The sequence below is a fragment of the Mya arenaria genome, chromosome 3 (assembly GCF_026914265.1).
Source record: "Mya arenaria isolate MELC-2E11 chromosome 3, ASM2691426v1".
Classification (NCBI taxonomy): Eukaryota; Metazoa; Mollusca; class Bivalvia; order Myida; family Myidae; genus Mya; species Mya arenaria.
This window is the reverse complement of record NC_069124.1, coordinates 20,079,172-20,095,919: the sequence shown is the minus strand read 5'-3', so window position 1 is coordinate 20,095,919 and position 16,748 is coordinate 20,079,172. Positions and strand designations below refer to the sequence as shown.

The following is a 16,748-nucleotide window of genomic DNA, read 5'->3' as shown; positions in this document are numbered from 1 at the left end:
TTGCTTAACAACCTTCCGTAACAACTGTACACTTCCGGTTTAATCACATGGTCGATATAATCCAATAAAATGTAAGTCAGAATAGGTTAAAGATCAAAACAAAAATGGCGACTGCCGTATTACAACCACAGACGAATTATACCGTGTTTAATTCAGATACAAGGGTAAGATTTGATAAAAATGTTCTTTTTATGAAATGAGACGCGTTTGAATTTGAAATATGTGGCTGTTCGGTACCTTAAATGCGTGTGGTATTGCTTTGTTTAGCTTGGAGATGACACAATTGGCCCCGGTTTGGCAGACGATTTACAAAACTACTATGAAAAGACAGACGATTTTCGTGATAGGGCAAAATGTTTGGAGTTATTAAATGCTATAAATACAGGAGAAAATGTGCAAAAGAACACTATACCAAGACCTTACACAGCCATGCCTTTTACTGGTAAGACATTTTACTTAAACTTTAATATACATGATCGTCAAACTAAATACAACCCCTCTTAAGCAAATGTAAACATTCAGTTAAACCAGTCAATTGTTTGCCTTATGTATACTTATCGATAGCGGCGATAGAATAAATACCTTAAACGTAGACACTGAAGTATTAGCTTAAATGTGGGCGATTTAACTTTCCTTTTTAAGTAAACAATGGACCGCAAGTTGTATTTATCTTTTATTGTCCTTTTTCTGCCATACCGGTTAAGTGTATTATATTAAAAATGATAGATAGTGTTAATATGGACATTATACATGCAAATGTTTTCAAAGATAATGTCATTCATGAATAAATAACGCCAGGGATTGCTTTAATGTTTTAATAGATAACCAAATGCACCCATAAACTATGCATGTACATATTTCTTTTATTAATAAATGATCGTCTTGATCTCATGCCATTGTATTTTATATCTGATTCACTAACAATCGTATTTCTGCACACCGGAAAACATATTTGCCGATATTGATCTTGTGATTAAATGATCTTCTTTCTGTCATTTTTACTGATAAATCAATCAAGCTGCAATTCCGTCGGGCAACCATAATAACATTAAGCATAAGAACAATGACATGGGCAGAAACAAATAAACAATTTATAAACATGCATATAGCGCTAACTTATCTAATAAACTAGCTCATGGATTATTCATATTCCATGTAAAACCTGTTTTATTATATATGGCGATTGATCACAGATAATTACTTATGCGTTCGGATTAGACAATTCCCGAAATTTATGATGGAACTACAGCTGAAAATATTTTTATTTGTTATCGTTTTAAAGAGAATTAAAGGTGTTTTACCCGAAATATGAAATAAGTTGCTAGCTAAAGTGGTTATCATGTGTTGCCATAAGTATTTTAAGGATTGAAAGTTTTAGTATTGCAGTTCATTATCATATGTATATTTGTCCACACTCAAAGGCGTCGTTTTTGTACTTGATGAAGTTATGAGGTATTTCGAGGGTGTAACCCTCCGTAGTAAAACATCATCATCATCATCATCATCATCATCATCATCATCACCACCACCACCACCACCACCACCACCACCACCACCACCACCACCACCACCACCATCATCATCATCATCATCATCATCATCATCATCATCATCATCATCATCATCATCATCACCACCATCATCATCATCATCACCACCACCACCACCACCACCACCACCACCACCATCATCATCATCATCATCATCATCATCATCATCACCACCATCATCATCATCACCACCATCATCATCATCATCATCATCATCATCATCACCACCACCACCACCATCATCATCCAAGCATCACCACCATCATCGTGCAAGCATCATCAAAGAAGAACCATATATTACAATCCCACCATTTTATCGCACAAGAACTATGGTGTGAGCATATTTTTATCTCGGTATGTAGCTTGTCTTGGTACGAACTATGTCTGTTTGTGGTGACGAACTGTATGTGGCACTGCGGCAGCAATCAGCGAAAGGATATGTGTTTAGAGGAGTTCATTTAATTAAAGGGCAGCGTAATAGTAGAGTATATTATAGAGTAATTTTGAATCATGATAATGTTAATACGCGATATATAAAAATGTTCACCAAATGTTTGACCAGTTTGTTTTAGTCAAACATCTACGAAGTGAGTTTTTTAGAAGAAAAGTGTTATATATAAAATTTAATACAAGTCTAAATTCGCTCTGATATAGTAGGCTGGTATTCTTTCTTAACGCTACATCAAATGAACGTTTTGTTCAACGGATTCTGGCTAAGAGAAATCATAACAACCGGGCAAAATATTACAATGTATAGTAATATATAAATGATTATCCTGATCAAGTAGGACAATATTCACCCTCTTAGGTTACAGGAAACTCCTTTTCACTCACACACATACTACAACATTCTTTTGCATTGCATTATGCTCCATAACTTAACAAGAATAAATCCATTGTATAGCATTCTTTTGAGAATAGAGGCTGAAATCAATAATGGATATAGACAAAATTGCATTTTGCATAGTCTGAAAAAAGCTGCAGTTAAACTATTGAACTAATAATATTCAGGTGTGTGCAGCCTTAAAGAGGGATTTGTAACGCAAACTTTCCAGCATTGTGTCTCTTTATCAATACCTTTGTAAAAAAAGAAATCGGGTTCATTGTGTAATAATATTCAATGAGTAGTATACAAATGGACGTACAAATTAATATTTTAAGTCTTTGAGCTTTATAATATGTTTTCATTGCGAATGTTCTGCCAATCGCTATAAAAAAAGATCAAAAAGCGAAGGCCCAAAATACGGTGTTTGTATACAGTCTTCGCGTCTTAAGAAACGCTTTATCAAAATACGAAATCATTGAACATTTGACATTTCGAAAATGAAGGTGATTTGAACAAAGATTATTCATGAAACTGTGGCCTCAACTCCGCTTATCTTGAAGTTTATCTTGACTACACTAGTAGTTTAACGAAACAACGAACCGCGAGGATCATTTAGCGTATTATTACAATTTCTTTAACCCAAATGCAGGCCATACTAAATTGATTTTGTTTTTATCGTTATCTGGATGGTGTCCTATGTTCATGTTCTTTGGAATACTCAAAGCCTATACACACCATTGAACGCCCTGTTCTGTATATCAGAGATCTTCAAAGATGCTGAGATATTACTGTGCATATACGTCGCCTCCGTGGCATAGTGGTTAGGGTTCCCGCCTACAGAGCGGCAGTACGAAGTTTCAAGTTTAAAAGTTTACAAATTTATTGGTACACTTAGCACATACATAAATGTGATATAAGGTTATACAAAAGTACAATATATATAACTAAATAACCAGGCTGTTGCGAATTTTCGAGTCTCATTAGGGACGTGTTTTGATATGGCAGGATGCTCACACCTCAGCTCGTTAAATGATGAGTAACGATTTCCTTTCTGCCAGGCAAACGACATAGCATATATAGAATCGGATCTAAAGATGTTCATCAATCCAGGTGTTTTACAAGTCCAGTGGGCTGACCCTTAATTGAGAGGGGTGACACAATAATACACACACGGTTATTTTGTTTGGAAGTTAGGTTTTAAAATTAGAAGTTCAGACGCAAACCATTGAACAAATTTCGTTTGGCCTTTGAACAAGTGAAAGGAAACCACTAATTTATCTTAGTTGACAAATATAACACAGCCATTGTAATTTATTCTGGCGGTATTTAGTTTGAGTCTGTAAATTTACTGCAATGAAAAAGTAATTTATTCTTGAACATAAAATTATGTGAAAAGAAATACATGGCTATTTGCAATGCTCTTAATATGAAATGTTTTACGGCGGCGCGTGGTCTTTGTATCATGGGTGGGGAACAAATGAAATTCATAAACTAAAGGCTTATTTCGCAGTTGAAGTATAAATTTCTCATTTAAACATATTGAACTCTATCATATATGTTTAATGCATTATTAAACAGGGATTATCACAGACCATTTCATTGTAATTGCATTTTGAGCGGATAGCGAATTATAGCTGGTGTACTCGATGGATGATTAAGTTTGAATTCATTGTTGAATAAACAGAAACGTTAAAACACAGAGTGATTGAAAAATGAACGCAGTGGACTTGTTACTACATTTAACCGAAGAGAAAGAATTAATAAAAACGAACGAGCTAAATATAATTGTATATAACTTCATATTAACGACAACGAAGTGCTGAACGTAGAAATACTGCACGAAACGAGCGCTTGAATAAAAAAAGTAACACACTCAATATCATTGAAGGACTTAATTAACACTTAGTGTTGACTGTCGTTGTTAAAAGCATAAACGCTTAAGAGAAAGTAGAAACGCCAACGAAAAAGCATAAGGGTGTAAGAGAAAGCATAAACGCTCAAAAGATAGAAAAATCCCAAAGGGCATACATATATACCCGTAGGAACTGAAAGGACTTTTTTGGAGTACCATAGTAATACAAACCTTAATAAATACCTACAATGGCTAACACCGTGTGTTTGCCGCCTTTAGGTCGGGACCGCCAACACCAAGGCAACTTCCTCAGTCCCTACCAGACGTCGTATAACAGGGACTACCCGATCAAGAAACCGTTGGACACAGTTGCAACTAGGTGAGTACTGACTACTAAGTATACGTTGTATTGTGTTAAGGTATGTACAGGGGACATGTACATATGTCATTTAAAGCCTTTGACACTGGAATACCAAATTTCAAATCGATAGAAATATACGCCATTATCATTTTACTAGTCAATGGGAGTGCATGAAACCCGTATTATTTTGTCCTCTCTTAGACAAATTAACTCGATTAAAGTAGTCGCCATCAGGTGAGTAATGGGGACCTTCAATATGAAGACTTTTTTGTCAAGCGTATGTGAGAACTGGATTCCCTTATTTCTTGTCTCCATGGAATATGGACGTTTGACTTAAAATATTCGCTGATTTAAATGTAATAAACAATAGTGTACTTCAATATGAAGTTTACGACAGCACGACGTCATATACGTTTGGTTGACGTCATAAAGGCTACCGACAATTGACGTCGTTGTTAGGTAACTAACAGTCTTTAGTTTTGACCATAGCTCTTGAAACAGTGTGCTGTAATTCTGATTGACATAAGTTAAAACTTTAAGCTGTGGTCAATGAGAAGTTCATTCAATTCAACGTAAGTACAAGGTTCACACGGGTCTCATTAAAAAGCGCACATAAGGACAAGTTGTAGTTTTACTTATTGTTATTATTAAAAGAATGGATTGCGGGATTGCTGTCATAATCGGGGTATGAACGCAGTTGAGTTGGTTAAAGAGTGTGTAGTCCACGGGTACTTTGACCAGCCCAATTGCCGAAAGGCAGTTTATTTCAGGAATGGAAAATGAGGTGTGAATAATATCAATTTAAATAAAACAGTCAATTTAGAATAAGTACATGTAAATGTTGTGTTCATTGCGATTTCGAATATATATGGACAAATTAGTTGATATTTTAGAAGAGTTAACAATCGCCTGAAGGAATTATCGTTAACACTTCATATTTGTATCTCTATTGTTTTTTGAAATTTAGTCTAATATAATTCTGGTATGCATATTTTACATGACTATTCATATCATGAAAAGAACTTTATATTAAAAATTTGAATCCTATCACTATCATTACTTCTTAATATTTTCTTTAAGTTTTAGTCTATGACTCAGCTCACCTAAATACTCATTTTGATCGATAAATTTGTCTTTGACAAAAACATGGATATCAAGCCGTTTCACAATTATAATATGTGTCAACACAAATTATTTAGAGATGAATGATCATTATTGGAAGTACAAGTGGTGTGATAATTTTAAAATAATTTCAATCAACTATATTATGAATTGTTTGCCCCTCCCCTGCAGACCAATGACGTCACATGGGTTCCCGCCCCAACTTGGCCCTGGGCAAGATACGCATTACATGGACGAATTCAGGAGCAAGGCGGTTCGGCCGACCACTCCACTCAGGCCTGGGTCAGCCTCCGGCCAGAGGTCAAACAACCCCCATCCATCAAAGGTATGCTCATTAACAATTAGTATTAAATTAAATAAAATGTGATTACCTAGATAATTCTATAGTCGAACCCCGTTTTCTTGAACTCGTTTGGATCAAATTCCTGCTGTTGGTTCGAACTGGATTTTAGGGACTGATTTCTTCATCACGAAGGTAAGAATTCCCGCTTGGCTCGAAATTTCCGAGGCTCCAGGTATTTTCGCCGGTTCCTGGGAGTTCGAGCCAAAGGGGTTCGACTGTGTTTCATTCTTCATTTTAACATTGCCTTTCACTTTGTATTTTTCTTTGAGTAAAAAAGGGGTATTTTCATATTTATGTAAGTTCTGATTGGACAAGAGCGGAGTCATTTATGCAATGGTAATCGACCGTTCTGTTTCAGAAACGTTAAACACTGTAAACAAAATAATTTCTCTCCGTTTTGCCATTTTTACTTTTTGACTTAAATTCTAAACATTTGAAATACTCGAAGAAAAGGTGGCGGTGAGTTGGGAGGTAGTTGGTAGTTGGTAGTTGGGGATTCGAGTACCGAAACACTGACGAAAAGGCGTATTACTGTGAGACACAACCCGTTTGCTCGATTTCGCTTGGCCCTACCTCCTCGTTGGCTCGAACTGGACCGTTTTCTTTTACATTCCCGCTTGGCTCGATATTTCGCTTGGCTCGAAGTATTTTGGCCGGTCCCTGGGATATCGAGCAAACGGGTTTCTATTAAATTTAAGTACATTTACGCCGCTTGACTGGATCAAACGTTACAATCTGAATCCCAACTACCAACTTGTTGGTAGCTGGAATATTCAAATATCTAACTGGTGAATGTATAAAACAATACTCAAATAAAATAAATCTCACGAAGATACATCTGTGTACATGCATAGAAATAAAACCACATTTTGAGTTTGATTTCGTCCCATGTGTACCTTTTAACCATAAAACAAAACGAAATCTGAATCCCCCAACTAGCAACTGAGTTGCAAGGTAGTTGGATATTCGCAAATAACGAACTAGAAATGGACGAGATCAACATCAACCTCTTGACAATATATCATTTGGAAAAGAAATAAAATGAAGAATTCCAACGCATGGTCGAGTTCCGGACTAGTACATAAAGCTTCTGTTTATTAAACGTTAGTTTAAAATTTGGATTGTTTGCTAGCTGTCTTAAGTCTTCGCTAAATGTAAATGAAAATGTTAAGCGAAAAAACATTTATCTGTCTCAAAAAGTACGACCCCGGCAGGACTCGAACCTGCAATCTTCTGATTCGAAGTCAGACGCCTTATCCATTAGGCCACGAGGCCACTGAAAAACGTACGGAATGTTAAATGACTAATAATAAATATTAAGTTTAAAATGGTATCTACAACCTGATTTAAAATTACAAAATCTTCATAAGGGGTGGACCGAGAGAGAGACCTAGGGATATGAAGAGTCTCACGAGTGCTCAGTTGGCAATAGAAACACATTTTTTTACCTTAAACTGGTACCCAACATTTAAAACGCTGATATACGTAATTATATAAATGCCCAGTTCAAGACTTATGCACCAGTCAATTGTAACCACGCCCCCCCCCCCCCTCGGGTCCGGGGGTATACCGTGGATAGCCGGGGAAATGGGCCGTGTTTTTACCTTCCAGGTGGCCCCGCAGTGCCGGGTGAATGCGGTGGTTTTGTCTTCGCGCCAAAAATAATAGCGGGGAATGGGCCTTACTTAGGGTCCCTGGGGTGCGGGAGCATTTGGCGGGGATTTTACCAGCAGTTCGTCCCCTGCGGTGATTTTACCCGGTGTTGGCTGGACCGAAAGTCAAAGTCCCCGCTATTCCCCGGGCCTAGCGGGTCCGTGATTACAATTGACTAGTGCATAAGATGTATAAACGTATTCTTGAATGGAGAGTTATAATGCAGGAGCGATTTGTTCGTTTTCACGTAGTTACTGTTTAAACGTGAACAATACGTGATAATATCCTAACCCAGCTTTTCCCCAAAAATTAGACGATAATTGTCTTGAAAAAATTTTGAAGTTTGAAAAGTGTTCAATCAATTTTTGAATTAAACTTAACCAGTTAGTATACTTCTGTTCATCCGCTTATTTCAGTCTTTCCTGGTCTGGAAGTTTCCGAGGTGTGGGCCGATAGAAACGGAGGGATCGAAATGGTCGGAAGAACTGACAGATGAAAAAATCAACCAGGTCCACAAACGCATGTGTTCGTCTACATATCAGACGGACTACCTTGGAGTTCCACAAGGTAAGGGAAACTGAACTGATATCTTTAATTAAAATTAATGTTATATTTTATTCAAAGGTATTCAGTTTTTCAAAATCACAAACGTCAGTTTGAAAACTAGCTTGGGATTCCACAATGCATGGAAACCACAACTCTATGCAACCCAAGAAGTCGTGGGTTTGATCCTCACTAGGGGTACTTTCTCATAGCCTCTTAAAAAAGACACAGTACTGGTTTCTGCCCAAGAAACGGACTCGAGATTGATGCTATTAAGTATCAGCTTTCATCAAAATCAAATTAAAATAAATAAGTACATACTTTACTATGCAACACCGTCGATCCCCACCCCCTTATCCCTACCCCGATAAGGAAACAACACGCCCATTTTTAATATACCTAAGTTGAATTGTCAGGTGCATAAGAATAGATATGTAGACTACGGATGATGTAAACATATCCTATATACTCAACTGACATCGTCTTAAAGCGTGCAACAACATAGATACAAATTGAGTTTAAAGGCAAATATCCCTGAGATTGATGTCGTTTCTATGGCCGATGAAAAGCATTGTATACACAATTTTAAATATGCACAAGGTCGCTGCTGATAATTGCGGCACTCTTTTGAGGCCCTAATAAAATATACTTATTGATTAACTTGTTAATACGATGTATCCATTGAATAATATTAAGAGATCGGGATAAATGAATGATGGCTGAAATAAAACTAACCCATGAGGTTTTTTTCTGATTTCTCGTTACAACAAGGGATATTTGCCTTGTCAGCGATTGTCTGGTTGTCTGTTGTCTTGTTTATTTAAGATAAATATGCAACACAAATCTGACAGTTTCCCTGTCTCTCGATCTCTTAATGTAAATAAATGTTTGCACCCAGCTGCATTGCAAAAAATATTGAATTGCATTTACGTCTCGTTCAAGTAGGACATGCTTGGTTGCAATTTGGATTGCATAATTCTATTTCCGCACCAAGATGGCTATATGTTACTACGACGGACGACATCAAAATCGTTATAATACCTAGAGAAGTAAAGAAACGGGTGCCAGCTTAAATCGGGTAGACATGGCTCTGTACGCGTCAATTACAATGTGTCACCCGCAAGGTATGGTCAGATCCAGTCAGCCCCGGTTTATTGGGGCAGACAAGGCTCTGCTTGGATCGGTCAGCCCCGGTTAATTGGCGCAGACAAGGCTCTGTTTGGATCCGGTCATCCCCGGTTAATTGGGGTAGACAAGGCTATGTTTGGATCCGGTCAGCCCCGGTTAAATGGGGCAGACAAGGCCCTGTGTGCGTCACCTTGGTAAGGTTGCAATGTGTCTACTCCAAGTGAGACTCAGAGCGTCGACTGGATTGATGCCACACCTCTTATCTTTGCTTGTAACAGCCTACTTGTAGTTATCGTTTATATATATATATATATATATATATATATATATATATATATATATATATATATATATATATATATCTAAGTAATCCATCACGGAATAAGGAAATGTACTCTTCCTCCTTGTTTTGTCTTACTTTTCAAGAAGAGTATGATAAATGAGCGATATTCTTAGTTTAGAAACGATACAAAGTGCCTGTAAGTGGGAAGTGTACCCTATGTGTACTTGTGTGAGTCCCTGTGTTTTTATTTTAGGACAAGCTGTCATGAAATATTTGCATGAGCGTTATGTCCGAAAAAACATCCCATCCAATAGTTGATACATTAATGGTTTCTATCAAATTCAGTGGATACGATGCTGACATGCAATTTTGGCGACACGGGTTTGAACCCGGTCTCCGACACATTTTTTTTTTTACATGTTGGTACTTTTTTTTACAATTATGATATCAAAGCGTAACACATTCTATTAAATAATTGTCCTGAGAAACGTTACGGGAAAAACTTTTTGGTGCCAATCTGGTGTACAGTCAATTTAAAATTGGGCACCATTTCCATGCAGATAAACCTTTCTTTGCAAATGACTGGAGAAAGAAACATCTCCTTCATCCTTGGTACTAGGCTAACGTTATTGAAGTTGTATAAACCCCGGATTTTTAACTTAAGTTAATTTTAAAGTTGCCTGTTACGGGCCCGTTTGCATATAGACATTAAAGTTATAGGCGTTTTTAATATTCTGCGTTTTGGCCGTAACCTGCTTTAAAGCTGCACTCTCACAGATTGAACGATTTGACAACTTTTTTATATTTTGTCTTGGAACGAGCCAATTTTCGCGAAACTCCATGGAAACCATTTATATAAGATTGCTGACAAAAAATCAGATCGCAGATTTTTATATTTAAGTTCAAAAATTGATGTTTTATGCATTTTTCTTAAACCGTTAGTAACGGTTTAAGCCATAAAACATTAATTTTCGAACGGAAATATGAAAATCTACGATCTGATCTTTTGTCACCAATCTTATATCATTAGTTTACAGATATTTTGGCAAAAATTTTCTCTTTCCAAGACAAAAAATAAAAAAAGTTGTTAAAATGGTCAATCTGTGAGAGTGCAGCTTTAAAAAAATCGTTTAATTTTATTTAACGCATAAAACTTGCCCGTAACATTAGGGGTGTAACTTAATCTCTCAAGCAGCGTTGGGTTTACGACTGAAATATGTAATCAAAACGCAGGTTCCAAACTGGTCAGACTTCTCAGCGGCGTCCATTTGAATGAAGAACATTCTAAATACGGTGAAACGATATTGTCACCTTGGTCACACCAGCCCCGACTGGCTATTTACTTTCTAATATCTATACTTTGTCATTCCCTGTCAGGATTCCAGCTGAAATCCGCCTACTCACAGCCCCCTGACTGGAAAGATAACATTCCGTACACGCTAGACACAGTGAAACGCTACTGTTACCAGAGTCATCAAAACCCCGCTGAGCTCCAGGTACCCAGCACGCGTTACGGAAGTAACCGGAAGAAGCAGATTGCCGCCTGCGGTACAAGTAAGTACATAAGGTAGAGATTTCTTAACGTATGATAAAATAGCGGGAAAAAAAAGAAAATTGTCGAAAACTGACATAAACTTGGCATCGATGTGTACAGTGCATTGAAACTTACTAACTGAAGTACCACATAGTTTACATTTTATTTAAGTTTAGCAGTTATTTCGTATTTTTCCATTAAAAAAGATTACTGTGTATGTATACCAGATAGAATTCATTTCTTATGCGTGATTGGCTAGTCGGTGTTATCACGTGATATTACCGAGGTAGGTCTATAGCTTAATTATGTCACCCGATTAGTAGAAGCCTTTTTAGCTCAGTGAGTACGACGCTAGTCTTCAATTTTGGCGACGCGGGTTCGAAACCGGTCTCCGACACAATTTTTTTTTTATATTTTGGTACTTTTTTTACAATTATGATATCAAAGCGTAACACATTCTATTAGATAATTGTCCTGAGATTCGTTACAGAAAAAAACCAATCTGTGACACAGTCCCTTTAAAACTATATTCAGCTCAAATTGGTCCGTTTTGGCAAAAAGGGGAGCGTTTGATTAATGATTTTAAATTAAGAATTTCTGCGAAGAATGGAATGAGAGGGAGGGGGAAAGAGTGGGGGTCCTAGTTAATAATTAGATATGATAAACAAAGCAGAATAAAATTCTTTTTTTCCCCATTGCATATTGAAAATAGGATTTTTAAGGGCGGTTTTAGTTGGTACTAAACTGCGTTCGGTTTTATATCGGTTTAACGAATTGTGTATTTGTTGTTACAGATTCAAATAAAATCAAAACCAGTTTTATCTTTTTTTTATCGAAAACCGTAACCGGTTATTGAAACTTTCGAAACCCCTACCGGAGGCAAATTCATCGGTCGATCTATCCGAAAAATAGTTTACTTTGAAAACAACATGGCAGAAAGTGATCAACCACGTTTCTTGAAACTCAATAAAAAATATTAACAATGCCTTACAAATGAGCTAAATGAAAAAGGTAATATAAGTAATTAGCAATAATGGCTACATGCAGTTACTCCGCCATGGTGTTTTAACTGTTGCATTTGCATTTGTTACTTCCAGCAAATCTATCAAAACCAGTTTCGAAACTGCTGAAACCATTGAAACCAAACCTGATACTGGTTTGGTATCAACAAAAACGCCCTAATATTGAATCAATTAAGGAAACTAGGGCTTACCGCCTATTTTCAACCAGGACACATTTTATGTTTACTATGAAAACTTTACTAAAAACAAGAAAAAAATGATTTCTAAATACAGTTTGTGTATACCACGTGCTAAATTACGTCATATATGCAACGTCAGAAGGCAACATTTTGAATAAAATATAGACTTAAATCAAAGATAACTTTTCTTTTACTACACCAAATTAAATAAAAACAAAGGGCATTCTATGCCACTCAAAGAGCCCCGACTTCGTTTTTATTACCGAAGTTTGATTAGATGATTACTTTCCTCAAACACTTCAACAAACCGGTTTTTCGAAGTGTTTGAAGAAACTAAACTCTCGATCAAACTCTGGTAAAAACCCGAAGAGGGGCTCCTTAAGAGGCGTAGACTGCGCTATGTTTCATATAAAATAGTGAAGAAATAGTGAAGTTATATTTGTTTTAAGTCTGCATTCGAAGCCAAATGTTGCCTTCCGACGTAGCATATATGACGTAATTTATCACGTGGTATACACACACTGAAAAGTCCCTACATGATGATATCCCCCCCTTCACCCCCGTCCCCATCGCTTCCCTGACAAAGTATAATATCTCTTATTTCTTTATCTCTAGTCCCAACAGCCTCCGCGCGCCACATGCATATCCGGAACCGGACGACGTATGACCGCCACTTTAACGACAACTCGGACGCTGTCGTACAGCAGGTGCGCGAACTGGGTCACAAACTTGGCACAGACGCGCTCCGGAAGTACTACGAACAGGCTACCGGTAACGGTGAGTTGATTTTAAAACACATTAACACAGCGATGATGATGGATGTTGTGCTTGGTGTATGTGCACATTGAACACAAATATCATTTTACATCAATATAATGAAACTGTTTATAGAGTTGTTCATAAACTCGGACATTTTTCATGAACCAATAGCCAGTGGCAGGGCTGACATTCATAGCTGGGGGAGGGGGGCTGCACAGTCAAACAAACCACCTCAAGACCTTTATATTCATTGAGGTATTAAAATGACACATATAAACTCGTTGATACGTTTCAACCTTCTTCCATGACGTATTGTACGATAATGTGAACGAACTTAGTAAAAAAACACTATGTCTATTTATCAGCGTTTCAGTTGTTAAGGTATCAGTTTGAGGTTACAATTAGGTGTTTTGTGGGTTCATTTGCCAGTAAACTTGGAGGGGACACGGGCTTTAAGCTTCCCAATCCCCGATAAACCCGGGCCACTGAATAACATATCAATAATTGATTAACTTCCTTTTTGCATAACAGCGATGTTTTCACTAAATATGCATATGCGTGTTCTATTGTTAATCTTGCAATATCTGTAAAGCATAAATGTATAATTCATTAAACCTTTAATAGACATTCGAATCTCAGTAACCACATCTCACATTTAATATTCTGTTCACTTCAAATCATTATTGTGTCGTTGCATGGATGTTGTCGCTTGAACGCACCCGCATATCATTTCAGAACGAGGCATGGCTAAAAACCTTCTGGAAGCCTATTCCGGAAAACAAGTCACTCCGACGCCAGTCCATTCGCCGAACCCGCCAATGGTGGCGCGTCCTCCTTCCGGTTCTCCTCCGGCCATGGCCGCTAGGCCGCCAATGGGGCGGCCGCCGACTGGGCGTCCGTCTTCAAAGCCGATATCCCCCACAAGCACCCCGATCAGCACCCCCTACGTGCCCCAGGCTGGTGCCCGTGACCCCCGGGCAAGCCAGCTCTCATTCAATGCTTATAGCCCTCCACAACTGCTTGGCACTGGACACTGTTGATAACTGCTGACGTCTAGATATACAAAGTTTAAAATAAGGATTTTTTTTATTTTTACCATATTTCTTAAATATCAAGGATTAAATGAAAAGTACGTATTTCAATTACATAAACTGAAACAACAATTTGAAGAATATATCCGAAATGAAAGATAATAGTTTGTCCTGACAGAGGTTTGTTTCAGCAATGTCGTGTTACGTTTCGTCATAAACATTCCAAATGCCGCAAATCAGTTTTCGTTCATTTCTTTGTTTTATGTTTTTTCTTCCAAAGAGACCGTTATTTTGAACCTTGATTTTTTTCGACAAGGTTTATGTAGGTCCTGTTTAAAATAGGTTGTTTTAAAGGGGGCAGCGAATCAAATAATGCCTAAATTTACGCCGCTTTAAGTCACTTGTTTGTCACTTTGTATGCTCAGAAAACAGTCATTGCTTTTATGCTTACGTAAGCTTTAAACACATCATTAGTGTTATAATTTTAGTATCAGTAAATTTACATTTTTACTTAGATGTTTGCAAAGTGCCTATTTATGTAGAAATAGCAATATTTTTGCTAAACGAACTTTTAGTATTATACTTAAAAATGTTTGCATTTTGTAAAAGAAAAGTTTTTTTATTGTAAAATAAATGATTTTTTGTTTTGTTTTGAAGTTTGCGCTAGGTAGAAACTGAAATGATTTTGCTGTTATTTAAAGCGAACATGAACATTTTCTACTTTTCTGATACCTATAAATTATTATCAACAAATTGTATAACCTGTAACATTATGTGTACGACAATATATTTAAATATAATAAGTAAATTATAAATATATGTTATTTTCAAAACATTACAAATGTTTGATGGTATAATTAATATTACATTATTCTTTCGCCATTAACATATTTTCGATAATTTAATACCGTGTTATTGGTAGATGATGTCAAGCAAACGATGACGTCATCTTTTCTTCCACCAATCAGCGGTCTCGATACATGCAAGCAACGTAGAGAACCGAGAATGTGTCGTATTTCCTCATGGGGAGGTCCGGAATAACTTGGTTTAGACTTTTGAAAGTATGGTGAATTAAAAATATCAATTTTTACAGTTTTATTTACCCTGTTGTTGTTTTAACCGATACATGTTTTAATATCAGTAACCTCATTACTAAGCTGTTTTAAATTAAGACAAATGACGTAGCTATATAATACTTAAAGTTATTTGATGTAAAAGACAATTTGTATGCTGCATTTATTTGAGATGTTTTTGCATTTTTGTAATTTTTCTTAAAATGGGACTGGCTAATTAAAAACAGTGACCTGATCGCCATGCTGAGGGACCTGAATGTGGTTACAAATTTCTAAAATTAGTTCGTACATTGCAAGCACATATCAGCTAGGACAGCGCTATGTGTAAAGAAAGATTAACACAAATTAATAACAAGTATAGTTTGATTGAAAAAATACAGCTCGCATAAAAGTATATCAGATAGCAAGTTGCATCAAAACAAAATTATCTAGCTAATCACTTGCAATAGTTTGTACATATTTATGTTCTTATGGCAAGTTATTTATATCAGAAAGTATTTCAATTTTTTGCCTACATATACATGTATGTGTTTATACAGTGCGCTTAAGATATTGTTTATCTCTTACATTGAAAATAGCTGTGATATTGTATTTAAATAGAGATGTCTGTGATTGTTTAGAAGTTACGCCGTGTTGTATTTATTTTACCATAATGTTGTACTTTTTCATGTTGAATAAAGTATTCCATGACTTGAAATAATCTTTTTATTTTCTTTCAACATAGGGGTACATTATTATCTTAAATATTGAAGCGTATACCGTATATGCAGCTGATGTGACCATGTGCTCCTGTCGACAGTTTTATGTCGACCTGGAGTTATAACACCACATGTAACCAAAGAAATGTCGACTTCTCCACTTATTCAGTGGATATGGGGGACTCATTATTATCGAATAAAACTATATGAACATGCTATATCGACGTCTTTATTGCGAAGTGAACATAACGTGATAAACGTGATATGTCGACTATACTTCTATCAACTTATCCAGCTAAGAAGTTAGAAGTCGACATAATGTTGACAACAGGACAAATAACCTCCATTGACTAATGTTGGGGTTAAAACCTATTTCATAAAGTTTAATTAACATTGTATGGTACTTGTGTCAACATTTAAACAACACATGATGATGATGATGATGATGATGATGATGATGATGATGATGATGATGATGATGATAATGATGATGATGACGATGACGATGGCGATTATGACGATGATGATGATTGATGATTGATTGATTGATTGATTGATTGATTGATTGATTATTAAATTGATTAATTGAATGTCGATAAATATTTCTGCTAGTCGTCAGCTACTGCTGCTAATGTTGCTGCTGCTGCTGCTGCTGCTGCTGATGGTGGTGATGATGATGATGATGATGATGATAACGATGACGATGACAAAGATGTTGATGAAGATGAAGATGAAGATGACGATGATGATGATGATGATGATGATGATGATGATAATGATGATGATGCATA

The 16,748-nt window shown here is 36.5% G+C and overlaps 1 protein-coding gene and 1 non-coding gene across 3 annotated transcripts; one reads left to right on the top strand and one right to left on the bottom strand.

Moving 5' to 3' along the window:
* Nucleotides 1-45: 45 nt before the first annotated feature.
* Nucleotides 46-15,953, top strand: LOC128226568 (uncharacterized). Of its 2 annotated transcripts, none has more exons than XM_052936511.1 (8): nucleotides 46-164; nucleotides 268-442; nucleotides 4,508-4,607; nucleotides 5,883-6,036; nucleotides 8,124-8,274; nucleotides 11,039-11,215; nucleotides 13,012-13,173; nucleotides 15,109-15,953. In XM_052936511.1, the coding sequence occupies exons 1-8, from the start codon at nucleotides 105-107 to the stop codon at nucleotides 15,225-15,227; spliced, it is 1,098 nt and encodes a 365-aa protein (XP_052792471.1). In that variant the 5' UTR covers nucleotides 46-104; the 3' UTR covers nucleotides 15,228-15,953. The 2 variants fall into 2 exon arrangements, with proteins under 2 accessions (XP_052792471.1, XP_052792470.1); XM_052936510.1 differs by having other exon boundaries at nucleotides 13,891-15,953.
* On the bottom strand, nucleotides 7,257-7,329 carry Trnar-ucg (transfer RNA arginine (anticodon UCG)). The gene has a single exon. It is a non-coding gene; the product is annotated as a tRNA-Arg (tRNA).
* Nucleotides 15,954-16,748: the final 795 nt, after the last annotated feature.

What these genes read in the sequence shown, in the direction of transcription:
- LOC128226568 (XM_052936510.1), top strand. Translation starts at nt 105, where the DNA reads ATGGCGACTGCCGTATTACAACCACAGACGAATTATACCGTGTTTAAT. An exon ending in CACAGCCATGCCTTTTACTG is followed by an intron (nt 443 to 4,507) that starts GTAAGACATTTT and finishes TGCCGCCTTTAG; the next exon opens with GTCGGGACCGCCAACACCAA. An exon ending in GATTGCCGCCTGCGGTACAA is followed by an intron (nt 11,216 to 13,011) that starts GTAAGTACATAA and finishes CTTTATCTCTAG; the next exon opens with TCCCAACAGCCTCCGCGCGC.